At 31.2% G+C, this 25137-nt stretch overlaps 1 protein-coding gene and 1 long non-coding RNA gene across 10 annotated transcripts in view; one reads left to right on the forward strand and one right to left on the reverse strand.

Annotated features, from left to right (window-relative positions):
- Nucleotides 1-20924, reverse strand: part of LOC143073590 (cAMP-dependent protein kinase type II regulatory subunit-like) — a 75542-nt gene extending 54618 nt beyond the window's left edge. For all 9 annotated transcript variants that reach the window (XR_012977549.1, XR_012977550.1, XR_012977543.1 and 6 more), the window contains exons 1-3: nucleotides 20521-20924; nucleotides 9881-9916; nucleotides 7981-8030 (exon numbers count right to left, since the gene is read on the reverse strand). Coding sequence is in view for 6 of the 9 variants with exons in the window: in XM_076249267.1 (XP_076105382.1) it covers nucleotides 7981-8030; nucleotides 9881-9916; nucleotides 20521-20755 (321 nt within the window). In the remaining 3 variants the exon portion in view is untranslated. The remainder of the gene's footprint in view (nucleotides 1-7980; nucleotides 8031-9880; nucleotides 9917-20520) is intronic.
- On the forward strand, nucleotides 3226-6294 carry LOC143073623 (uncharacterized). The gene is made up of 2 exons (XR_012977556.1): nucleotides 3226-3433; nucleotides 3705-6294. It is a non-coding gene; the product is annotated as an uncharacterized LOC143073623 (long non-coding RNA).
- Nucleotides 20925-25137: the final 4213 nt, after the last annotated feature.

A 25137-nucleotide genomic window follows, 5' to 3' on the forward strand; every position in this document is an offset into this window, starting at 1 on the left:
TGTCTTTCATTTTCCATCCTATAATTTATAAAATATTAAATAATCTTCGTAAGTAGTCATGAAGACTGGAATATTCTGATTGAACCCCTTGGTGTTTGCTAGTCATATAAGAGATAGATGTCATCACTTCCAAAAATGAGAGATAACAATTAACAGAATCACTTAAAACAATGATATCAGTTTCTTTTTGCTTGAACATGCCTTTTGATGATATTTCTTCACTGAATTGCATATAATGTATGTCATACGGTGAACTTCCATTACACAGTTTACATCAAATGGTGATTTTTTAATTACCATTATTCTAATTATTTATAGCAGAAAGCACATTAATCAGTCATGTTAAAACAGATTTAAGGCTTTATTATAATTGAAATTATTTTAAGATCACCCGTTCAAGTGATTTTGAATTTATTTTATCAACTTTATTCAAACTGTCTTTCATTTTCCATCCTACAATTTATACAATATTTATTAATCTTCGTAAGTAGTCATGAAGACTGGAATATTCTGATTAAACTCCTTGGTGTTTGCTAGTCATATAAGAGATAGATGTCATCACTTCCAAAAATGAGAGATAACAATTAACAGAATCACTTAAAACAATGATGTCAGGTTCTTTTTGCTTGAACATGCCTTTTGATGATATTTCTTCACTGAATTGCATATAGTGTATGTCATAAGGTGAACTTCCATTACACAGTTTACTTCAAATGGTGATTTTTTTATTACCATTATTCTGATTATTTAAAGCAGAAAGAACATTAATCAGTCATGTTAAAACAGATTTAAGGCTTTATTATAATTGAAATTATTTTAAAATCACCCGTTCAAGTGATCTAAAATTTATTTTATAAACTTTATTCAAACTGTCTTTCATTTTCCATCCTATAATTTATACAATATTAAATACTCTTCGTAAGTAGTCATGAAGACTGGAATATTCTGATTAAACCCCGTGGTGTTTGCTAGTCATACAAGAAATAGATGTCATCACTTAAAAAATGACAGATAACAACTTAACGAATCACTGGAAAAAAAAGTTGTCTGAAAACAGATTTAATTCCTTATTTTGTATTTCAATTATTTTAAGATCACCCGTTCGAGTGATTTTAAATTTATTTTATCAACTTTATTCAAACCCGTTCGAGTGATTTTAAATTTATTTTATCAACTTTATTCAAACTGTCTTTCATTTTCCAATCTATAATTTATGCAATGTTAAATATTCGTAAGTAGTCATGAAGACTGGAATATTCTGATTAAACTCCTTGGTGTTTGCTAGTTATATAAGAAATAGATGTCATCACTTCCAAAAATGAGAGATAACAATTAACAGAATCACTTAAACCAATGATATCAGTTTCTTTTTGCTTGAACATGCCTTTTGATGATATTTCTTCACTGAATTGCATATAGTGTATGTCATAAGGTGAACTTCCATTACACAGTTTACTTCAAATGGTGATTTTTTTATTACCATTATTCTGATTATTTAAAGCAGAAAGAACATTAATCAGTCATGTTAAAACAGATTTAAGGCTTTATTATAATTGAAATTATTTTAAAATCACCCGTTCAAGTGATCTAAAATTTATTTTATAAACTTTATTCAAACTGTCTTTCATTTTCCATCCTATAATTTATACAATATTAAATACTCTTCGTAAGTAGTCATGAAGACTGGAATATTCTGATTAAACCCCGTGGTGTTTGCTAGTCATACAAGAAATAGATGTCATCACTTAAAAAATGACAGATAACAACTTAACGAATCACTGGAAAAAAAAGTTGTCTGAAAACAGATTTAATTCCTTATTTTGTATTTCAATTATTTTAAGATCACCCGTTCGAGTGATTTTAAATTTATTTTATCAACTTTATTCAAACCCGTTCGAGTGATTTTAAATTTATTTTATCAACTTTATTCAAACTGTCTTTCATTTTCCAATCTATAATTTATGCAATGTTAAATATTCGTAAGTAGTCATGAAGACTGGAATATTCTGATTAAACTCCTTGGTGTTTGCTAGTTATATAAGAAATAGATGTCATCACTTCCAAAAATGAGAGATAACAATTAACAGAATCACTTAAACCAATGATATCAGTTTCTTTTTGCTTGAACATGCCTTTTGATGATATTTCTTCACTGAATTGCATATAATGTATGTCATAAGGTGAACTTCCATTACACAGTTTACATCAAATGGTGATTTTTTAATTACTATTATTCTGATTATTTATAGCAGAAAGCACATTAATCAGTCATGTTAAAACAGATTTAAGGCTTTATTATAATTGAAATTATTTTAAGATCACCCGTTCAAGTGATTTTGAATTTATTTTATCAACTTTATTCAAACTGTCTTTCATTTTCCATCCTACAATTTATACAATATTTATTAATCTTCGTAAGTAGTCATGAAGACTGGAATATTCTGATTAAACCCCTTGGTGTTTGCTAGTCATATAAGAAATAGATGTCATCACTTCCAAAAATGAGAGATAACAATTAACAGAATCACTTAAACCAATGATATCAGTTTCTTTTTGCTTGAACATGCCTTTTGATGATATTTCTTCACTGAATTGCATATAGTGTATGTCATAAGGTGAACTTCCATTACACAGTTTACTTCAAATGGTGATTTTTTTATTACCATTATTCTGATTATTTAAAGCAGAAAGAACATTAATCAGTCATGTTAAAACAGATTTAAGGCTTTATTATAATTGAAATTATTTTAAAATCACCCGTTCAAGTGATCTAAAATTTATTTTATAAACTTTATTCAAACTGTCTTTCATTTTCCATCCTATAATTTATACAATATTAAATACTCTTCGTAAGTAGTCATGAAGACTGGAATATTCTGATTAAACCCCGTGGTGTTTGCTAGTCATACAAGAAATAGATGTCATCACTTAAAAAATGACAGATAACAACTTAACGAATCACTGGAAAAAAAAGTTGTCTGAAAACAGATTTAATTCCTTATTTTGTATTTCAATTATTTTAAGATCACCCGTTCGAGTGATTTTAAATTTATTTTATCAACTTTATTCAAACCCGTTCGAGTGATTTTAAATTTATTTTATCAACTTTATTCAAACTGTCTTTCATTTTCCAATCTATAATTTATGCAATGTTAAATATTCGTAAGTAGTCATGAAGACTGGAATATTCTGATTAAACTCCTTGGTGTTTGCTAGTTATCATAAATTACATAATGCCTGTACAATTGTATAGGGAAATTGAATATGCAGTACAACACATGGACTTTCTACTGAGCATTTCTTTTTAAAATTATTTCAGAATGATGCAATAGCACCACAGCCAGAGTCACCAAGGCAGATGGAGTCGACCCCATCACCAGCTATTGGGACACATGTGTCTATTTTGAATGGCAAACAATTGCTACCAGCAGTCGTAAGTGATTAATATTTTTAAAGTTAATCAATTTGCTTGTTCTAATTATGATCAATTATACTTCAAATAATACCAAGCTGAAAACTTTAGTTTATACTCTATAAAAAATACGAATTGTTTTATGTAAAAAAAGATAGTCTCACACAATCGAATATTCCAATGTCAATAGTTACAAAAAGTGGTAAAATAATGATAGTTTAGTGAGTTGGTCTGTAGTATGATTGGTGACATTCCATGTCAATAAATAAATATTTTGTGTTTAATTTTGCAGATAGCGAAAATAGAGAATGGAGTAAATTGGGTAAAATATTATAAAAAAAAGAAACACCTGTGGTTCCTGGAAAATGAAGTGTATTTGACTTTGAAGAGTGAATTCGTGAAGGTGTTAGACCCTCCGGACTTACTGCCACAGGGAGGGTCTAGATTTGGATTTGTTTTTAAAGATCTTTGATATTTCTAATTCAAGTGTCTGGTTCATACATGTATGCCTTTCCATGACTTTTGAAAAACTGATATTCACTGAGGCCAACGGTCAAAAGTCAATAAAACCACATATTTACCAAAAACAAAAGACAGTAATTGTTTTATTCCATATTCCGAGAGAATGTATATAATGGCATTATTTACCAAAACCAATTGCACATCAAACGATTTTTACAAAAATTATGCACGTAAAAGCATGCGACGTTTTGCGCGGTGAATATCCTTTTTTCGCAGGTGAATATGCTTATTTATTCAAAATCCCACTCATATAGAAAAACCTACTAAACTTTAATCAATATGGAATAATATACAATTACTGTCTTTTGATGAGGTAAATATGCGGTTTTATTGACTTTTGAAAAAATGATATTCACTGAGGCCGATGGCCGAAGTGAATATCAGTTTTTCAAAAGTCAATAAAACCCCATATTTACCGAAACAAAAGACAGTAATTGTTTTATTCCATATTCCGAGAAAAGAAAATGTATTTAAGGATGTACTTAGGTGAGGTTTTGGAATTTGTGTCAAATGTTCGGACTCCTTGGTGTTTTTCCATCCAATACAATGTAAAATATTTTACCCCATAACACCAATTTATTTTTTCATATAAGACTTAATAGCGCATGAAAGGTTATTTACCAAAATTTTAGAAGATTCTTTATTTTCTTTCTTTTGTTTTGAGACCCAAATAATACCAATGCAATTATAAGGTAAAAGTCCGAGTCAGCCTTTTCCCGCCATATTTTAAATCTCAAATATCTCGAAAAGGAGGTCCATGACCTATCAATATTTTTAGCTTATCTTTATCCTTAATTGATGCTCTACCAGCTTATAGTATTAATTTTAATTTTATTAATTTCCGAATTTTTACCTAACCTCACCTAAGTACATCCTTAATGACAAACATATACCAAAACAAATTTTTACACGAAACATTTTACCATAACGTTGCATGTAAAAGCGCGTGACGTTTAGCGCGGTCAATAACACTTTCTCAGGTGAATATGCTTTTTTATTCAAAATCCAATTCATATAGAGAAACCTACTAAAATAATTCCAATATAGAATAATACCTGATATTCATATAGACATTAATATCAAACAAGGAACACTTAAAACAATACAAATTGCAATTTTTTGGTTATGATGCAAATGATAGGCTGATGTTTACAAAATAACACTTTGTATTGTTTTGATATGAACCTATCCACTGACAGTCTTAGAATTGTATTTTTATGTATATTTTGTGTGGTTGTGCTATTAGTTTTATGCTGGTTTTTACCAAGCTTACACAGAAAATACTGTAATGTTTTGATAAAAAAAAAGTTTTTGTTTTAAAAATGATGCACCTTTTTATTATGTGCTTTGTTTTTAGCAACATGAGCAATGACAAATTTTATAATGTTGATTTTCATTTAATATATCTGAGATATATCAATGAACATTAGTCTTTGAATTGTATTGTTTTATTATCTTGATTTATCATGTTTATGCTAGCTTTTTATCTTGAACATGTTTAAGCATTTGTTTTGGTTTTGATGATGATATATTAAATTGATATTTGCTTTTATGATCATGATGATATATACCTGATGTATTTACATATTGTTTTTGTTTATTTTTTTTTTGGTACCGAACACATACTGAAGATGAAACATGTAATTTAGAGCGCATTTGTTTCTAACATAAACGATCATACGATGTAAATGATTACGCGCGTAGTCGTTTAATCCATTTGTTTCTTACATTTTTTGGTCAACGTTGACATCGTTCACATAAACAATGTACGCGCAAAATAGTCGCATAGTCGTTGATCGTTTATCATTGAGACGTGTAAACGATAAATTTGTTTCTGCATCTGTCGTTTAAATAATTACGAGCATGTGTTGTTTTCGCAAAGTCCTGGTTATTTATTTACCGCACTTTTACCTGTTTGTTTACAGTGTGTGAATGTAATCTATTTCTGTCTGACTACGCAGGGTTGATAAAGTTTATTAAGTGATGTATCTGTTTCTAGCAGCTTAACGTTTACTAAACAATAGTCATCGATGACAAAATTTCCGGTTAGAAACAAATGCACTCTTTACTTGTTGAAATGAGCATGATGAGTTCATTTTGACTTCAGTATTTTTTTTTAATCTTAAATGAGGTCAATTCTTATGCTGACCAAAAATTGGTTAACATATAAACTGTTATTTAATTTGTTTTTGGATTACACTTTAGAAATGTGTTGCTTGAAAGGTGTGTGGTGAGGTTGGGAAACCTTATGATTATGGTCAAAGTTATCATTTTTGGTTACTAAATGTGGTTATGTAACTGCTTTATAATGTCATGACTGTTAAAATGCTGTAGTGAAAATTAAATTTTGAAAAATTAAAGATTTATTTTAAATTCATTTTGAGCAAATAATAAGCCTATAAGCTAGTTTCAGATTTCGTTATGTTAAATTACCAACATGCAACTGCTACATTTATGTTATTATAAACTAACATATTTGTCATAAAAAAACAATCATCTAAACACATTACTGACTTCATTTGTCATGGTATACTCTTGGCAGTTATTCTTTTGTAGAGTTATTAAGAATCAAAACTGAATTATGAATTCAAAAAATTTAGCAATGAATTAAACATAAGGCCTGGACTACACTGTATGCATAAAAACCTAAGATGAATTCTTGCTCCACATCATGCCCAATTATTGGTTCAAGTTTTTGCTGTTAGATCCCACTTTTGCAGGTGGGTCTTTGATCTGTTGAAAGAAAATGTTATAATCACTTATTAAAGTGACAACATTTTTGCTTCTCAAGTTATCTGTTTCGGTGATTTAAAAAGAGTCGTTGAAAATTTCTCCCAAATACCTTGGATATGTGATTTGGAAAACTCTCAACACTTGGAGCAAAACAGGGTCTAATTACACAGACTTTTTAATAAAAAATTATGCAATGTCATCTTTGGCCTAAAGCTGGTCAAAAAGACAAAATATTAATATGCACAAATTAGTTACAAAAATTAGGAGATGTGGTAAAACCGCAAATGAGACAACAAATTCAAAGAAGGTGTGTTATCAATTATAGACAACTATGCCGTCTTCAACAATGAGAAAAACCCATTCCATATAGTTGCCTTTAAAAGGCCCCTCCCACTATGAACAATATAAACTAATTTTCATGGAGCAAACTAGAAACATAATTTATAACTGAAAAGTTTATTAAAAAAACAAATATGACAGACAAATTAAAACCAACCAGTCTAATAGTTATCAACCTTCAATCTTCAAATACTTTAAAAACAAAAGACTTGTTCTCAAAAACATTTTATTGAATTCTGTATCTTCTCTTTTAATATCACAAGACCTGTAATGCAACTTGAAATTGAAGAATATTACAAAGCATAGATGAAAAAAGTATTTAGGAAAATAACAGTTATGTAATTTTTATAATAAGAGTTAAAGGCAAAGGGTTGAAAAAAGACATTATTAAGTTCATTTTTAATTGTCAGTTCCTGATACTTAAAAAAGGCTAGATCACTATAACAGGTGATTTGATAAATGTCAAAGGGGAACAATCCATATCAAAATATAGTTCAAAAAGTTGATCATTGAGTAAAATGCACTAATAATTATAATCACTTATTTGAGTGATTTAGTTCTGTTATTATTAAAGAGAGACAACTCTTTCCTGAAACTGAAATCACTGAATTAGGTGATTTTGAAATCACTTGTTTAAGTAGCACCCCTGACTGCTAAATGCTTTGGTTTTTGAGTTATAAGCAAAAACCTGCATTTTACCCCAATGTTCTATTTTTAGCCATGGTGGCCATCTTGGTTGGTTGGCTGGGTCACCGGACACATTTTTAAACTAGATACCCAAATGATGATTGTGGCTAAGTTTGGATAAATTTGGCCCAGTAGTTTCAGAGGAGAAGATTTTTGTAAAAGTTAACGACAACGGATGGCAGACGACGGAGGACGCCAAGTGATGAGTGATGAGCTAAAAAGTCAGTCATATTCTAAATGCAAGATGCATGTTTTGAGAGATGCAAAATTTACTCCAGTCAACTTACTTTTTCGTCTAAGTCTTCATCATCAGCAGGATCATATCGTTCAGCAGATACTGAAAATAATAATAAACATTTAAAACTTGTATGAAAATGTCAGAAATGCAAAACAATTACAATAGCTGAGAAAAAATGTCAAACATTAAAATCTAAGGTAAAACGACAAAAAGGGGAACACAAGTTTTGTATTAAAGCTGAAGTACAGAGTATGTTATGTAATAACAAAATTAATATTTTTCTTAAAAAAAATGCCTGTAAATTTCAGGTATAGGACAGTTGTTTTTCAATTGTTCTGTTGGTTGATAACTGTTGATTTTGCAAATTTTTATGGACCTTCACCTTTTGGAATTAACCTTGGAGTTCATTAGTTTTCACTGTTTTGTTATACTTTTTTATTATATACAAACCATAAGGTCAGTAATGGAAGTTTTCTAAAACATTTTTTTTTTCTATGACACAGTACTACAGCTTTAATTGAGCACAACTTGCCACAAGTAATTGTTTTTAAAAACTCCAAAAATATCTTTAAACTCATTTTTTTTATACAAATGAACATGTACATTGTGTATTGAGTTAATTGAATTTGTAAGTAGACTTTCAGCTTTTGAAATAAATTTGTACTTTAACCAAGGATTTCAATATATATACTGGTATCTATTGATTTGACATCACTAAAAATGAGGATTCTAAATCTAACCACATGAACATGTATTCCATGCATGTACATTACTTGGAAATTAAAGACAATCAAAATCACTTATGCTCTAATACATTTTCTGTATTTGGCATTTTAAATTTCTATGGTCTCTACAGTACCAAGTTAATCTAGAAATTGTGTTTTCTATGATATACATCTTTGTCCAACATGTTTGTACTTTAATATATTGTTGAATCGCCATTTTTCAGCATTTATGTCTTTCCATTTACTTGCCAATCAAGAAAATCAGATGTTCTGCCAATTTCCTGTTTTATTTCATGTCCAACTTTGTAGGGAAATAAAGTCAATCTATTCTGCAATATCATTAGGATATTTTTCATTTGAATCCCCAGGTCCTTTTCATCGATAAGTTACTAAGAAAGATTATTTTGTATGGATGCCGTAACAAAGTTACATTGGTGTAATATAATGATTTTCTTTCTGCAACAATAACACAGGGAAACCTTTGAAGATGGAGGTTAAATTTAATCAAAACTTATTATATCCCTTATTCCTTATTCATACATATCGAAACCTGATACGATCAAATATGCAAAATCTCATCCAAATCATGCCCAACCCTGATTTTTTTACATAAACTACCCAAGCTTGTAATTTAAAGCTAGTGAAACCATCAAAAATTTAGGATTTTTCTAATAACTTATATATATAATTCAACTTAAACATGTGTGAAAGAAAACTGTGCATTTATGGTCGATCTGGTGACAATACAATTTTTCATGCAATCATTTAAAGCTCTAAAATTATTAGAGCAAAGCTATTGTAATATTAATCTAAAGATAGACCTATCAAAACTGTCAAAACATTTTCTACTGTCATACAATTGAAAAATTCTAATAAAAAAGGGACCGGATATTTGAGTCCGATAGAGTGGTCATCACTAGTGGTATTAATAATCTTTTGTATGCTGACATAAATAGAAAAATACAATCAATACGGTTCCTTAGTCTATCCTGCACAGATTTCCTGCACAATCTGTGTGTTGATTGGAAAAAGGAACCAGACTTTTTTCCAGTTCAGAAATAGTGAGTTCAAGTTTAATCAATAACTCATTCCTTGCAACGATCATGTCTTTATAAATTGAGAATTAAATATTAATCCCATTTCACTGTGTTTTAATTCCAATAAACAATCGACATATATACTGTATAATACATGTTTACAGATTATACATGTACTTAACCTTACCAGATTGTCTTCTTGTAAACCCTCTGGTTGGTGGTTCTGAAAAACAAATATAAGCTATAGTAGAATTACATTTCAAAATATTTCAGTTCTGTATTTGACTAAAAATAAGAATAAATTGTATTATGATTAATTACATAAAATGTGCACTTTTAATTACTTTTAGCTTGATCACATAGTTAATGACCAACTCATTTACATGTATAACTTCAAAGATTCCAAGTTAAGATACAAATTTCATCAAGTTTTTTAACTTTCAAAATTATCAATACATCCTGATAATGGTCTACATCTTTTAATTCATAACTGACTCTTTTAATATCAAAATTTCAAACGAGAATATTATTTTAGTGTGATACAATGTAAATCCATGTAGTATTTTAGGTTAGAACTTTAAGTATTGTTATAAAACTAACATTTTGTGACTATTGATAAAAAATGTGGTTTAATTCAAACTTAATCTCAATTAATAATAATAAAAAGTAATTTATACCAGTTATTTTCCTTTTATTGAGGTGTAAGTAGACCACAGGCTGTCACTTGGTTCAACTGTTTTCAGATATATACACATCTGTACTAAGATTATAACTTATTAGAGACCTAGGTCTGTAGACCACAATGAGATAGCAACCCAATGACAAAATAATATACAGCCGGTATAACAAATTTTACAGGTAAAAAAAAAAAAAAAATGCAAATCACTTCCGGATGACCGTTTCTTGCAAACAAGAAAACTTGATGTACTTTCCTATTACAAGTCAAAGCTGTTTATGCATTTGTTTGAAAAGAAATATAAGTTAATATGCTCAATGACCACGTTAATTAGATCAGATGTTGTACACATGAAACATTATCTGATTATAGAAAATAACACATGGATCATTGCCCTTTTGAGTTACATATCTACTATTTCAATATTTATTAAGGATTTAGCAGAAGACAATTAACATTACAAAGAGATGGAATTACCCAAGGACAATGATGAAAAGATATTCTTATATGCAGTGTTCTCCCAAGGACCCTAAAGCAACATGGTAATGTGATGATATATTGTTTGAATATGATGCTATAAGATTTCTATTCTTATAGATTTTGCAACCGGGTGACCAGGATGCAATGCTACATATTCTGAAGACATGAGAAATGAGATGATATATCAAAATACCATTTTTACCCCATTCTTCTGTGGATTTGCTATCATGTTTATTACCATGGGATACCAACTGAATTTGTAGGCGTTAGTAAACAATAAATTTGAACATTCAACAAACTGAAAGTATTACTTTTTTTTATCAAACTTTGGAAAATCCAACAAAACATATATGTATATATGTACAAAAATACCAATACCTGAAAACCAGGAAATGAAATTAACCCCCACTCCCCAATATATAAAATTTGTATCAAATTTGCATAGAGAACACTGATGTGTGCTGCAGAGATACTGTAAGACGACACTGCAAATACATGTAAGCCTTTTTGTAACCTTACTTCACAAGATACAAAATGTACAACTTTCTGTACCAGCAAATTTGCCAATAATGCAATATTACAAAAAGAATGTTAAGGATTTGTAGTTGTTTTACTTTCTTTTTGCAACTATGAACTAAATACTAGCCAATTTTGAATGAGAAATGTTTTTAAAATCTGTTACACAACAAGAAACAAATAAATGAACATTTAGTTTATGCAAATTATAGATCAGACATTGAGCCAATTAGTAAAATGGTGACAAATACCTGTACTGTGACCACTAACACCTCTCCTCCGCTGTTTACAATACTCCATAGGAAAAGTATAATATTGACCAACTTAATCAATGCAATTTAATGAAGACTGCTGTGACAGAGAGTATATTGAACAACACAATACTGATGCTCCAGGAAATCAAATTACTGATCACAACATTTACTGGAGAGAATTTCGTACAAAATGCCATATTATTTAGAAGGAATAAATCTTTCACATCTTTGCTTGGTATTTTCCTGTGCTTCGATACAAGAAATCCATTATATTTTCCATTAATGATTTGTCTTCCAATGTCTGCTAAGAGTTTTGATGTAATATAACTCAGAATGAAACCCTATACAATTCTTGATGAGCAATAAGTTTTTTTCGTCATTCATTAACATGATATGTACGACAATGTGACAAGGTCTTGCAGTAAATTCAGCTCAATATCACATTACAATCGAATAATCAACTTCCTAATAATGAAATAAGAAATAGCCTAAATCTATAGTAGATACATTTGTAGCACATACATGTATGTATGCCAATACCACTTATTCTCACAGAAACAGCTGGGGCCAAATGAATTCTATGACAAAATGTTTTTTAATTCTTTTGAAACATTTTTGAAGGGTTACCAATAGTACAAACAGGAAATGGCAGTACTAGTTCTACAGATGCAAAAATTGCTTTCAATCTACTACTGATTATCTGCAGACAAATTATCATGAATATAAAATCATTCCCTTTCATAAAAGCAGACAGAATGGTGAAGAGGATTGGGCAGTTACTAGACCTACCAAAAGTACACATATGTGACACGGTTAACATGGTCAACAAAAGAAAATATGTGGTCAAGGAATTCATTTAGATTTTTTAATTTATACCACTGTCACATGATATTTGATCTAAAGAGTTAGAAAATAACTGCTGACAGATGCATTTTTTTGGAATATGTTCTTGCAATGACATGTTGTACTTAGTTACAATGTAGGACTAGGCCACTTAGATTCAGTATAACCTAAAAGTAGGGTATTTTTTGGTTTGAGATGCTGACTCATTGACCTCTACTTGATCAGTGTCTAAGGGAGGGATATCTAGAAAGATGTCCCCCTCTGATAGCTCCTGAAAAGTTGTGCCTCTGGGCCTTTTTTCAAGTATAACAAGAGGCTCTCAAGAGCCTGAATCGCTCAACTGGTAAACAATGCCTTATTGAACATATTGAACCATGCCAGGCAAACATGTACAGCTAACAATTCTTCAATATTACAAATATATATGACTTACTGTTTATAAATAAAGAAAATGAGACCAAAACACAAACACTTAAAACTTAGCAATGGACTGTGAAAATGAGGTCAAGTTCAAATAAAACCTGCGTAACCGACATATAGATCATAAAATATTTTCATACACCAAATATAGTTGACCTAATGCATAAAGTATTAAAAAAATAGACCAAAATAGAAAATAAAACACAAACTTTATTTTATACACCCTACTGATCATTCAGTTGAAGTTTGGTTGAATTTGGTTGAGTAGTTTTAGAGGAGAAGATTTTTTAAAGTTAGCAAATATGATGAACAAATTGTGAAAAAATTGTCATTAAAGGACAATAACCCCTTAAGGGGTCAATTGACAATTTTGGTCATATTTAACTTATTTGAAGATCTTACTTTGCTGATCATTTTTGCTGTTTACAATTTATCTTTATCTATAATGATATTCAAGATAATGACCAAAAACTGCAAAATTTCCTTAAAATTACCAATTAAGTGGCAGCAACCCAACAATGGTTTGTTTGATTCGTCTGAAAATTTCAGGGCTGATAGATCTTGACCTAATGAACATTTTTACCCCATGTCAGATTTGCTCTAAATGCTTTCGTTTTTGAGATATAAGCCAAAAACTGCATTTGACCCCTATGTTCTATTTAAAGTAAGGGCGGCCATGTTTTTTGACGGATCAAAAATCGAAGCACACACTTCGTGCAGGATAATCTAAGGAACTATCATGCAAAGTTTCATCCAAATCCATTCAGTAGTTTCAGAGGAGAAGATTTTTTAAAGTTAGCAAATATGATGAACAAATTGTGAAAAATTGTCATTAAAGGACATTTACCCCTTAAGGGGTCAATTGACAATTTTGGTCATATTAACCTATTTGTAGATCTTACTTTGCTGATCATTTTTGCTGTTTACAGTTTATCTTTATCTATAATGATATTCAAGATAATGACCAAAAACTGCAAAATTTCCTTAAAATTACCAATTAAGTGGCAGCAACCCAACAATGGTTTGTTTGATTCGTCTGAAAATTTCAGGGCTGATAGATCTTGACCTTATGAACATTTTTACCCCATATCAGATTTGCTCTAAATGCTTTCGTTTTTGAGATATAAGCCAAAAACTGCATTTGACCCCTATGTTCTATTTAAAGTAAGGGCGGCCATGTTTTTTGACGGATCAAAAATCGAAGCACACACTTTGTGCAGGATAATCTAAGGAACTATCATGCTAAGTTTCATCCAAATCCATTCAGTAGTTTCAGAGGAGAAGATTTTTTAAAGTTAGCAAATATGATGAACAAATTGTGAAAAATTGTCATTAAAGGACATTTACCCCTTAAGGGGTCAATTGACAATTTTGGTCATATTAACCTATTTGTAGATCTTACTTTGCTGATCATTTTTGCTGTTTACAGTTTATCTTCATCTATAATAATATTCAAGATAATGACCAACAAGAGGTTGTCACAACGACAGCAAACCGGATTTATTAATATTTATTTGTGTCCTGGCAATATCACAAGAACCATTACTGATGAATGGTGAAAGTGAAAATCGTCAATATCAAATTTGACCTCCATTTTGTCATCAGTATCAACATCTTAAAATTTGAAAAGCTTAGATTGAATGGTTCACGAGTAAATGCAACAACGTGAATGGAAACGCCATTTCACAATCTTTCAAGAACCATAACTCCTGAACGGTAAAAGTCAAAATCGTCATTATTGAACTTGACCTCTAATTTGCCATCAGTAACAACATATAAAAATTTCAAGAGCTTTGGTTGAATGGTTCATGAGAAAATGCACGGACACGACTGGAAACACCATTTTTCAATCTTTCAAGAACCATAACTCCTGAACGGTAAAAGTCAAAATTGTCATTATTGAACTTGACCTCTATTTTGTCATCAGTAACAACATATTAAAATTTGGGAAGCTTTGGTAAAACAGTTCATGCGAAACGCACGGACACGACTGGAAACACCATTTTTCAATCTTTCAAGAACCATAACTCCTGAACAGTAAAAGTCAAAATCGTCATTATTGAACTTGACCTCCATTTTGTCATCAGTAACAACATATTAAAATTTGGGAAGCTTAGATAGAACAGTTCATGCATAAATGCACGGACATGACTGGAAACTCCATTTTTCAATCTTTCAAGAACCATAATTCCTGAACGGTAAAAGTCAAAATCGCCATTATTGAACTTGACCTCCATTTTGTCATCAGTAACAACATATTAAAATTTGGGAAGCTTAGGTAGAACAGTTCATGCGTAAATGCACGGACACAACTGGAAACTCCATTTTTCAATCTTTCAAGAACCATAACTCCTGAACGGTAAAAGTCAAAATCGCCATTATTGAACTTGACCTTCATTTAGTTGTCAGCAACAACATATTAAAATTTTAAAAGCTTTGGTTGAATGGTTCATGAGTTAATGCACGGACAACATTTGATTGCCGCCCGCCCGCCCGCCGTACATCCCAAAATCAATAACCGACATTTTTGTCACAAAAATCCGGTTAAAAACTGCAAAATTTCCTTAAAATTACCAATTAAGTGGCAGCAACCCAACAATGGTTTGTTTGATTCATCTGAAAATTTCTGGGCTGATAGATCTTGACCTAATGAGATATAAGCCAAAAACTGCATTTGACCCCTATGTTCTATTTTAAGTAACGGCTGCCATGTTTTTGACGGATCAAAAATCGAAGCACACACTTAGTGCAGGATAATCTAAGGAACAATCATTTTAAGTTTCATTCAAATCCATTCAGTAGTTTCAGAGGAGAAGATGTTTGAAAAATTGTTAACGACGACCGACGACGACGACGGACGCCAAGTGATGAGAAAAGCTCACATGGCCTTTTAGGCCAGGTGAGCTAAAAAAGATTTAGAGTTTTAACTATGTTCTGTAACCCCTATTGGCTAATTAAAATAATCATCATTCATTAACTAGATGTCTTCAAAGCTGAATAAAGATACATCTACTTGATTTAATTGTAACATGTGCAATACCTGTGTAGGTTTTAATCATAGCAATTACTACCTTCACAAATCTATGTTCATTGAAGCATTGTTTCTCAAATGGTAGACATATTGATTTTACATCAATAAATTTATGATTTTGATTCCCAACTTTACTCCTAGCTGATCATCATATTTAAAGAGCCTTCAAAATTAATATTACTTTCCTTGTTTGATAGGTTGGATAATAAATATTAAATTAGAAGATGTGGTATGATTGCCAATGAGACAACATGTACACTCCACAACCACAAGGGACCCTCTGACCTACATTGTACATGAAGAAGGTTTATAGCAACTATAATGTAGGTCACTTATAAACATTTATCTGAAAATCAGTATTCTCAGACTGAGGAGATATACTTTGCAACAGATGTAAATATTGAATAATGACACTTTTCCAGTCTCATTCTCAAATTTGTAATTTAAATTCATTTACAAATGGTATTTGAGTATTTAATGTTTTATGTATGTATATGAAAAATTGCAAATAAATGAACAATTAACAGTGTTTTGCTTAAACTTTTTAACTGAAGATCGATTGATTGGTGTTTAAATGTTTTTTCAACTCTATTTTGCTATTTCCAGCAAGTGGTAGTCTGTTTTTATTGGCGGAGGAAGTCTGAGTGTCCAGTCGGTTGGAAAACTGATTATCCTAATTAATTAGGATTAAATCCAGTGCACCTGCACCATGCACATTTGAACTCACAACCTCAGTGGTTACAGGCTAGTGATACACGTTCAGTAGTTCAACTTCTTAGATCTACATGTAGACCACTCACCAACAAAGGCCCCTACTCAACGAAAGAAAACAGGAAATAGTTCACTAAAAACTAGAAGGTCAATACTAATGATGATGTGACATCATCGGCACAAAATCCACAATGTTGCAGAATGACCAGTATACATTGTAAAAGAGCTGTGTAATTTAGATAAATTTCTATTTAGATCTTTTAAGCTTAGAATTCGAACTGAAATGTTAAAATAATTTTTGTGTATTACTACAACGCTTCTGCTATTCTGTCACATAGTTTGTGTTTATGTATGTGTTGTATCATGTATTGATGTAACGTATACCCATAGTTTCAGAGGCGGATTTAGGGGGGCCCAGGGGGCCCGGGCCCCCCTTTTTGGGAAAAAATTTGGTTGCTTATATAGGGAATCACTGAAGCGTGACTGGAGCGGGCCCCCTCTAGGGTCAGTCAGTGGGCCCCCACTTATGAAAATTTCTGGATCCGCCACTGAGTTTATATAGACTTTGCATTTTGGTAATTACGATATAACCCCATTGTGCATCATGTATCTGTACATGTAAAATGTAATTACTAATTATAAATGTAAAACAATAAACAATACTGTAAGTTCAGAAATTATTGAGATTTTTCAAGAATGGATCAAAATATTTGAGTTTTATTATTGCAATTTCAAAAAAGAAGTGCATACCAGTTAACAGGGTTTATATTGTCAGTTTTCAGAATGCCAGTTCTTATTATTGCAATATTCTGTAACTGATCCAGTTCAGTTGCATTATTCACATTAATAAAAACCTCACAATAATTTCTGAATTTACAGTATATATAGAATTTTGAACAAAATAAACAAAATTCAAAAAATCTCGCCTGCAATCACTGCTGTCACTGTTACAGTGTAATGCAGACTTCCAAAAAAACTAAGTGTATTCAAAATTTTTATACAGTTTATTTTAAATTTTTTGTCAAAAATTTCTAGCTCCTTGCCAGGATCAGAAATTTCAAATTTTTTCAACATGAGTAAACAAAATATCACAAGCCGAAATTAACTTTTACTTGATTCTAGCATCATGAGCATAGGCTTGGTATGGGCTAAAAGCACAGACTTTTGATTTGAATATACAGTCTTTTGTCAGATCATAAAAAAGCTTCTGTCCAAAATTTCATGTACAATGTAGGTTTGACAAATATATAGATTTTTTAATAAACTTATAAAACAGACAGTTTGATCATTCCTATATATTATATTAAATGTTGAAGCTACGAATGCCAGAATGTAGGATTGTTATTGATAATACAAGTCTCCCTAACTAGCTTCTACATCTTGACAATAACAAATTAAACATTTGGACCTTACAAAAAAAAATATGAACGTTTAATGCCACCTTCTAAATAAAATACAAGATGGCAGTGATATGGTTAGCATTTGTCAAAACTACCTTTCCAGTCGAAAAAGCCTTAAGGTAGATACATGGTATACCGCCATCTTGGATTGTACAATCACAGTAAAAAATCGGTCCAGTTATTTGACTAAATCTGCAAATTTGAAGACAGATTTGCAATTTAAAGTTAGACTGTTTAATAATATAAAGAAAACTTGGTAATTTATTGTATAATTCAAAATATTTACACAAATATAATTGTTTTTGCTTTTAGAATCATTTTCTTCAAATGAGCCATTTAAGGGAAGATAACTCTTTTAGTAAAAACATTATACTGGACTGATAGGGAAATTTTTCCTTTTTACTTATAGCAAGAAAACAAGGTCGGTGACACCATTTTTTTCTTTTTATTTTCTTAAAATATATTACAAAACCTATCTTTTCACAATTTATTTCAAAATTCCATCTCATAGATTTTTTTATGCACACAAATGTGTTTTTCCATGAACAATCTAACCAAATTTAGGCAATTTTCAACGACATATATATAGCTTGAAAAATAGCACGGTGACACATACTTTTTATTATATTTTTGAAAAGAGCATAGTAAAATCTTCATTTTGGCTAAGTATAAGAAAATTCTGTCTCAAAAAATATTTACTTATGATCTACCTTAATTTTGCAGTAATTCAAGGCAAACAATATCACTGGATGGATATATATAGTTGAGCAAATTTTTTTCTCTTTTCCTTTTTTTTTTCATTGATACTAAAGGCAAACCTGGAAACAGTCTTTAACTGACTTAGAAATCTGATCCGCTTTTTTCTTTTGTGTGTCAAGCTACATGCACATTGTAGCTACACATGTAGGGGTAAATCATTTTAACAAAAAAAATCGCAATAAAAATAACTTTGAAAATAAATGTGACTTGCACAATTATCAGGGTACATACTGTACAATGTTGTAGGTCAGGAAACAAACACACATACATTTTTGTATTTATATTATGATATATTTACAAAAAATGTTACTTTGCCTAAAACAATGTTCAACAAAATAATTAAAACCAACAAATGAAATGTAAACAAATAATGTGTTCAATAAATAATGTAAATACCTGGTTTCTTATCTGAATTTGTAAAGGAAATGTTTGATATTATGCAAATGATGATTGTATGGCACAAATTAAATTTATTTTAAAACATGTAAAATGCATGATGAAAGTAGTCAAACACTGTTTTTTAATGAAAATATGCCACTGATCATTATTATAATAATCTTCCTACACTTTTTAGCATGTCTAGAAAGATACAAGTACAACATGTATGTAATGAATTTGTAGATGTGTGTATTATTACAATTCATGAATTGTACATTTACTGTATATCATTGTAATAAGATGTCACTTGTTAAATGTGTGCGTATTTTCAAATAGTGTCTAATACATTTTGTATACCACCCCTGTCCCAATCTACTTTATACATTCACAGTTACATTTATAAGCACTGTATTAAGCAGGGTACTTGATCATAGAACACTGAATGCCAAATATAGTAGTGAATAGTGATGTTACATTAAGTTTTCCTAAAAATGTATACAGTTTAATTTATACATTGTATTTACAATTTAATGTCTGGCATTCGTTAAATAAACAGATACATGTGGACATGTGAAAATACTAACAATTCGCTTTCTTAAATTTCTCAACTCTGTCATCTTTTATAAATTGCATGCAAACCATAGACTAATTTCCAGGTCTTTTAATTAATTCATAATAAGTTTTACAGTTGACAAGATGTCATTCATCATAGAAAGGTCAACATAACTAGCGTTGTGATACAGGAAAATTCAGTAGTACTAGTCTATTTCTTTTTTTTTAAGAAGGACTCGAAAGCCCAGCACCTTAAAAATATTTTCAATACACATACATGTACATTGTACTAAAGACTAGTAAAGGGGACAAACACATCTAGCCTAAAGTGTATACATTTTATCGCTATTTGTACGCCAGTACTGGACATCACAAACTAGAAAGGTTCCTGTAAAATTTTAACATCGTAATACAAAACATCTGATGCCACAATGGAAAAGTGATTGTTGTACATGTATGACGTTAATTATAGTTCAAGCGGGACAGATTCTAAGGTCACCTGAGAATACACCTTATTGCTACTTGCCTGCCATCACACAGGTTCCCGTAAATTTTTTTACATAATAATACAAAATATCTGACATAAAGTGATCGTTGTACAATGTATGACGTCAATAGTTCAAGCAGGACAGATTCTCGGGTCAGCCTGGAATAGCGATTATAACTTATAAAGTGTATTCAATCAGAGATGACCCATTAAACTGAGGTTTATTCAGCCCCCCAAAACAACTCATCCTAGATTTAGTACAAAGTAAGTTATAGGTTCTGATTTGTCTTTAAATTAAAATCATGTGGATTTGTAATTACCCATTGGTTCATCAGAATCCTCATCATCTTCAGTCTGCATTGGTTCGGGGTTTGGCGAACCACCAAATCTAACACCCCTTGGTTTGTCATCCTCTTCTTCTTCATTGTTCTGTTCATTTAGTTTTGCAAAATAATCAGCAGCAAACTGTTTTAAATTAGGTGGTCGCTCTTTTAAAACAGCAACAGTGAAGTCTTGTAAAAGATCCGTAAGTCCTGTTGGTATTTCAAAATTCATGGTTAAAAAGAAAGTATAATCCTACAGAAATACAATTGATAATGAATGCAAATTAATCAAAACATCTAATAACACGATGTAAAACATCAATAGCTGTCAAAGGTCTTAGTCGCCCATCTCTGTTGAACTATTCGCCACACTGTTTCTATCCGATTGCCAATAATTTACGTCACCACTGTTTCGTACCTAATAATTGCATTGCTTTTAATTATCAAAATTATAATAATCAATTGATTTATTTTGGTTTTTAATTTTATTAACTGCTTTGAAATTAAAAAAAAAGTTGAAACAAGGCAATTATTTTTTATATATATAATATATTTTAATCTGTTGCACTATTTTGCTTCACGACCATTTTGGGCGGAAGCGCCATAGATTATGCACGTTTTAGTCACGTAAATGAGTGTAACTGATAAAATCCTCACATTAAACACAATTTTATATCGATCTCTTCTTAACTAATACAATTAAAAGTTGATAGTTTTATTTATTTTCTGAAAATATATCTTAAGCAAAACGTGCGTCGTCTGCTAAATCAATGCGCATAACCATTAATACATCTGAAAACCTACAATTAAATAGAGACAATAACAACTAGCAACTGCACTTATACGGATTGTATCTGGTGTACACTTTTGTTGTTATACCAGTTACTTTAGTAAGTTGTTGTTTTACTTCGTTGTAAAAATGTCAAGGATTTCTTTACCATACCCTACTGAGCACATTTACTGAATTTTTTTTATAGATAAAAAAAAATATCAATTAGAATCACTGTCACTCAGTAAACTAAAACTTATATATCACTTAAATACGTGATATCACATCCTAATTTTTACAGTGATTTTTTTTAAATCTAGATACGAGGTGATGCAAGCTTATCCATCTGTTGAATGAACTAATGACGTGCCTTTGATTCGGTTAAGTTATTCAGTTTTGACTCTACACTTTTTATTCTTTTCTCAAACAAATGTTTTCCTATCTAATTAAATAGTTTTTGATAAATCTAATAGCAAATGTATTAACTGTCAGGCCTGTGTTGTTGGTTATTTAATTTGTACTTAATATTTTCTATGTTTCGTTGTTCAAGACTTTTCCAAGCTGTCCTCAGATGTCCACTCTCCGTTAATATTATCTTTAAATTTTAAAGATGGTATTGAAAGATGTGCATATTACTGAGAACAGCGTGGAAAATGCAAGAGAAGTTAGACCCCGTTCACACTAGGACATTTTTATCGATTTAAACTAGACCGGTTCACTTTAGATTGATTTAAGGGCCAATGATCTTCAATCGGTCTAAGCTAAAACACCAAAAGAGGTAGTTTAGTTTTGAATCGATATAAAGTAAACCGATCTTACTTTAAATGCGAACGCAGAGATCGGTTTAAACTAGTACGATTGAATCGAAAATAACGTATGCGCAAATACAGCGCCAAAACTATCTCAGAGGTTCGTTGTTTAACCCATATTTCTCTGTTTACAGACATTGAAAACAAACTGAAAACATTTTATCCTCGCCATCGCATAGATTTGCGAAATCTGTGTCTTCTTTTCTTATGATGATTTTTTTTCTTTTCAGGAACCGCAATACTTCGTCGTCGGTTGTAACTTCGTTACTACAGATATTTTTTTCAAAATTAAAGAAAACGGCAATAACACCTGTACCAAAATGTTAACTTCTGATTCAGGAGAAACAATAACTTTATCCATTTTTTTTCAAGTGAGTGTGTCAGAGTATCAAAAGATGAATTTAATAAATTAGTTCTATTTATACACAATGTTTACAGTTTTACGTGTAAAAAGGTTAGATCGATTGCGTTTTTAATTGTAGTGTGAACGCAGTGGATCGGTTTAGGGAGCTACCATTTGATTTTTATGGGGGGGCTAGGATGAAATTTGAAAAAAATAGGCAGGACAGGAGTTTTGAGTAAAAAAAAAAGGCAGGATGAGACACTTGCAAAAAAAAAAGTCAGGACGACAATTTAGGTAAAAAAAGTCAGGATAAACTGAAAAAAAAAGGCAGGACCGAACAGAGTGAAAAATAAAAAGACAGGACAGAGATTACAGCTAAAAAAAAATGCAGGACAAAATTTTTCATCCTAGCCCCCCCCCCCCCCATAAAAATCAAATGGTAGCTCCCTTAGACCGATAGAGATCGTTATGATTAAAGATAATGTGAACGCTAACTGGTTTTATTTAGATCGATTCAAATTAGATCGATTAAAAACAAATGCTAATGTGAACGGGGTCTAAACCGGGGTACAAAAATGGGATGTTGAGAAAAAGAATGAATTCGTAGAATTTATTGATAAGGACAAAATTTCAGATTTGGTCGCCGAATTAGAATCAGTTGACAGTAACCTTTTATCTCAAGGTAAAATTAACGAAGTAGTCGACAAAATTAACAGCATATTATTGGATGCTGCAGAGTAATGTTCTAGGTACGTATAATGCAAGACAAGGAAGTCGTATTGACAAAAAAATTGGCAAAAAGGGGAACAAACCATGGTTTCACGGATAAGCAATGTTGGAATAAGAGAAAGATTTACAGGGGAGCAAAGAGAAATTATAACAGTAATAGATCAGAAGCAAGAAGGGAAGAAATGAAAAAGAAAGAACAAGAATATAAATGCCAGATGGATAAATCGATGAGGGAATAGGGATATTCTAGAGCTTGTATTTCCTATCATGATTACATTGATAGAGGGTTGCTGCTCAAAAAGAAGCACTTAAACCAAGATTTCTAATTGGTGAAGTTAAATTCATCCTTTCGTTGATTTAATCGACGTTGCCACGAGTTTGTTGACCGTAATGGAATAACGTTTTCACAGGTGATAACGGATATGTTTCAATTGTAATAGTGTGACATAAGACAATAAATGCTATCTATTTCAATATTGCTTTTCACGTTTGAATGGTTTTATACTAGTAATTTTGGGGCCCTTTATAGCTTGTTGTTAGGTGTGAGCCAAGGCTCCGTGTTGAAGGCCGTACATCGACCTATAATGGTTTACTTTTACAGATTGTTATTTCGATGGAGAGTTGTCTCATTGGCACTCACACCACATCTTCCTATATCTATCTATTTCAAACATGGCAGCCACGTTTGTTGACAGGAAGAAATAAGAATAAACAGAATTTAAGCTAGATACCAGAAGGATAAACCAGCCAAAGTTTGGTCAAAATTGGTCTGGTAGATGAAAAGGAGAAGAATTTTAAGAATAAGTTTAGGACAACAATGCCAGAAACCACGACGAATGACAAGTGATGACAATATCCAACATGACTACTAGAGCTATTTGATCTACATGTAATAGAATGATCAATGTTGCTTTGTAAATAGACAACATGTGTGATATAAAATAAAAAAAAAAAAACAACCCCCTCATTCAAACGTATTTTCTGACACTTACATCAACATGCTTGCTGTTATTGACATCATACATTTGTTAAGAAGGAGTATTCTTTGAATGAAACAAACAATATGAATTATTACGAGCTCAACTTTGTGTCCCGCTTCTTACAGGTCATACAGGAGCATCACAAGAAAATGGAAAAGATGGCATTTACCTTAAACTTCACGTTTCGCTATATCGACGGCGTCCTTTTCGACTGAATAATTCAGAGTTCGTAGACTGTTATATTTATCCCAATGAACTTCAAATTTAAGATACTAATTACAGTTAAGACATATCCTGACCCACACCTAGTGTAATTGACAATAAGTATTGGTTGCGACCTATAAGAATTTTTTTTTGTGTTGCAACATTCCAGCTGCACCTACATATGGTGTGTATTTATTTCTGGTTTGCGTTTACTATCACGATTCCCTGGTATAATGGTATGTTGTTAAAAAGTAATTTATTGAACCAAGGGTTCCAAAATATATTCAAAGTCATATCCATTCGCAATTTTGAGGGTGCAAAATATCTGTGTCACTGATTACCATGGATATGTGCCACAGCCCCATCCTCTAAAGAGACTTTCGACATTACCAGAAGCTAGACCTCAAATTATGGGCTTACTTTAGAAATTCATATTAAAGTCAATAATATCTGCTAGTCAATGATGGTAAGTTGTTGTGCCAAATTCTAACTTGCTTGCTGCCATCTCATCACTTCTTTATTTTACTTGAACCGATTTTTGTCGCACGGTGAGTTGCTCACTATTTATCTGTATCTGTAGTGGTACGTGTAGAATCCTGTTTAGGCTTTTATACACGGTGGAGAAGAGCGCCATTGTTATGGCTGCTGTTCTTGTAGAGCGGTCTTAAATGCCTCTACAGAACCTGCATGCACAACTTTATCTGGTAGTTGGTTCCAGAGAATAGTTGTTTCCACAAAAAAATGAATGTTTATACTGTGGTTTGTTGCTATTTGGTACTT

This window comes from Mytilus galloprovincialis, chromosome 1 (assembly GCF_965363235.1).
Source record: "Mytilus galloprovincialis chromosome 1, xbMytGall1.hap1.1, whole genome shotgun sequence".
In the NCBI taxonomy this organism is placed as follows: domain Eukaryota; kingdom Metazoa; phylum Mollusca; class Bivalvia; order Mytilida; family Mytilidae; genus Mytilus; species Mytilus galloprovincialis.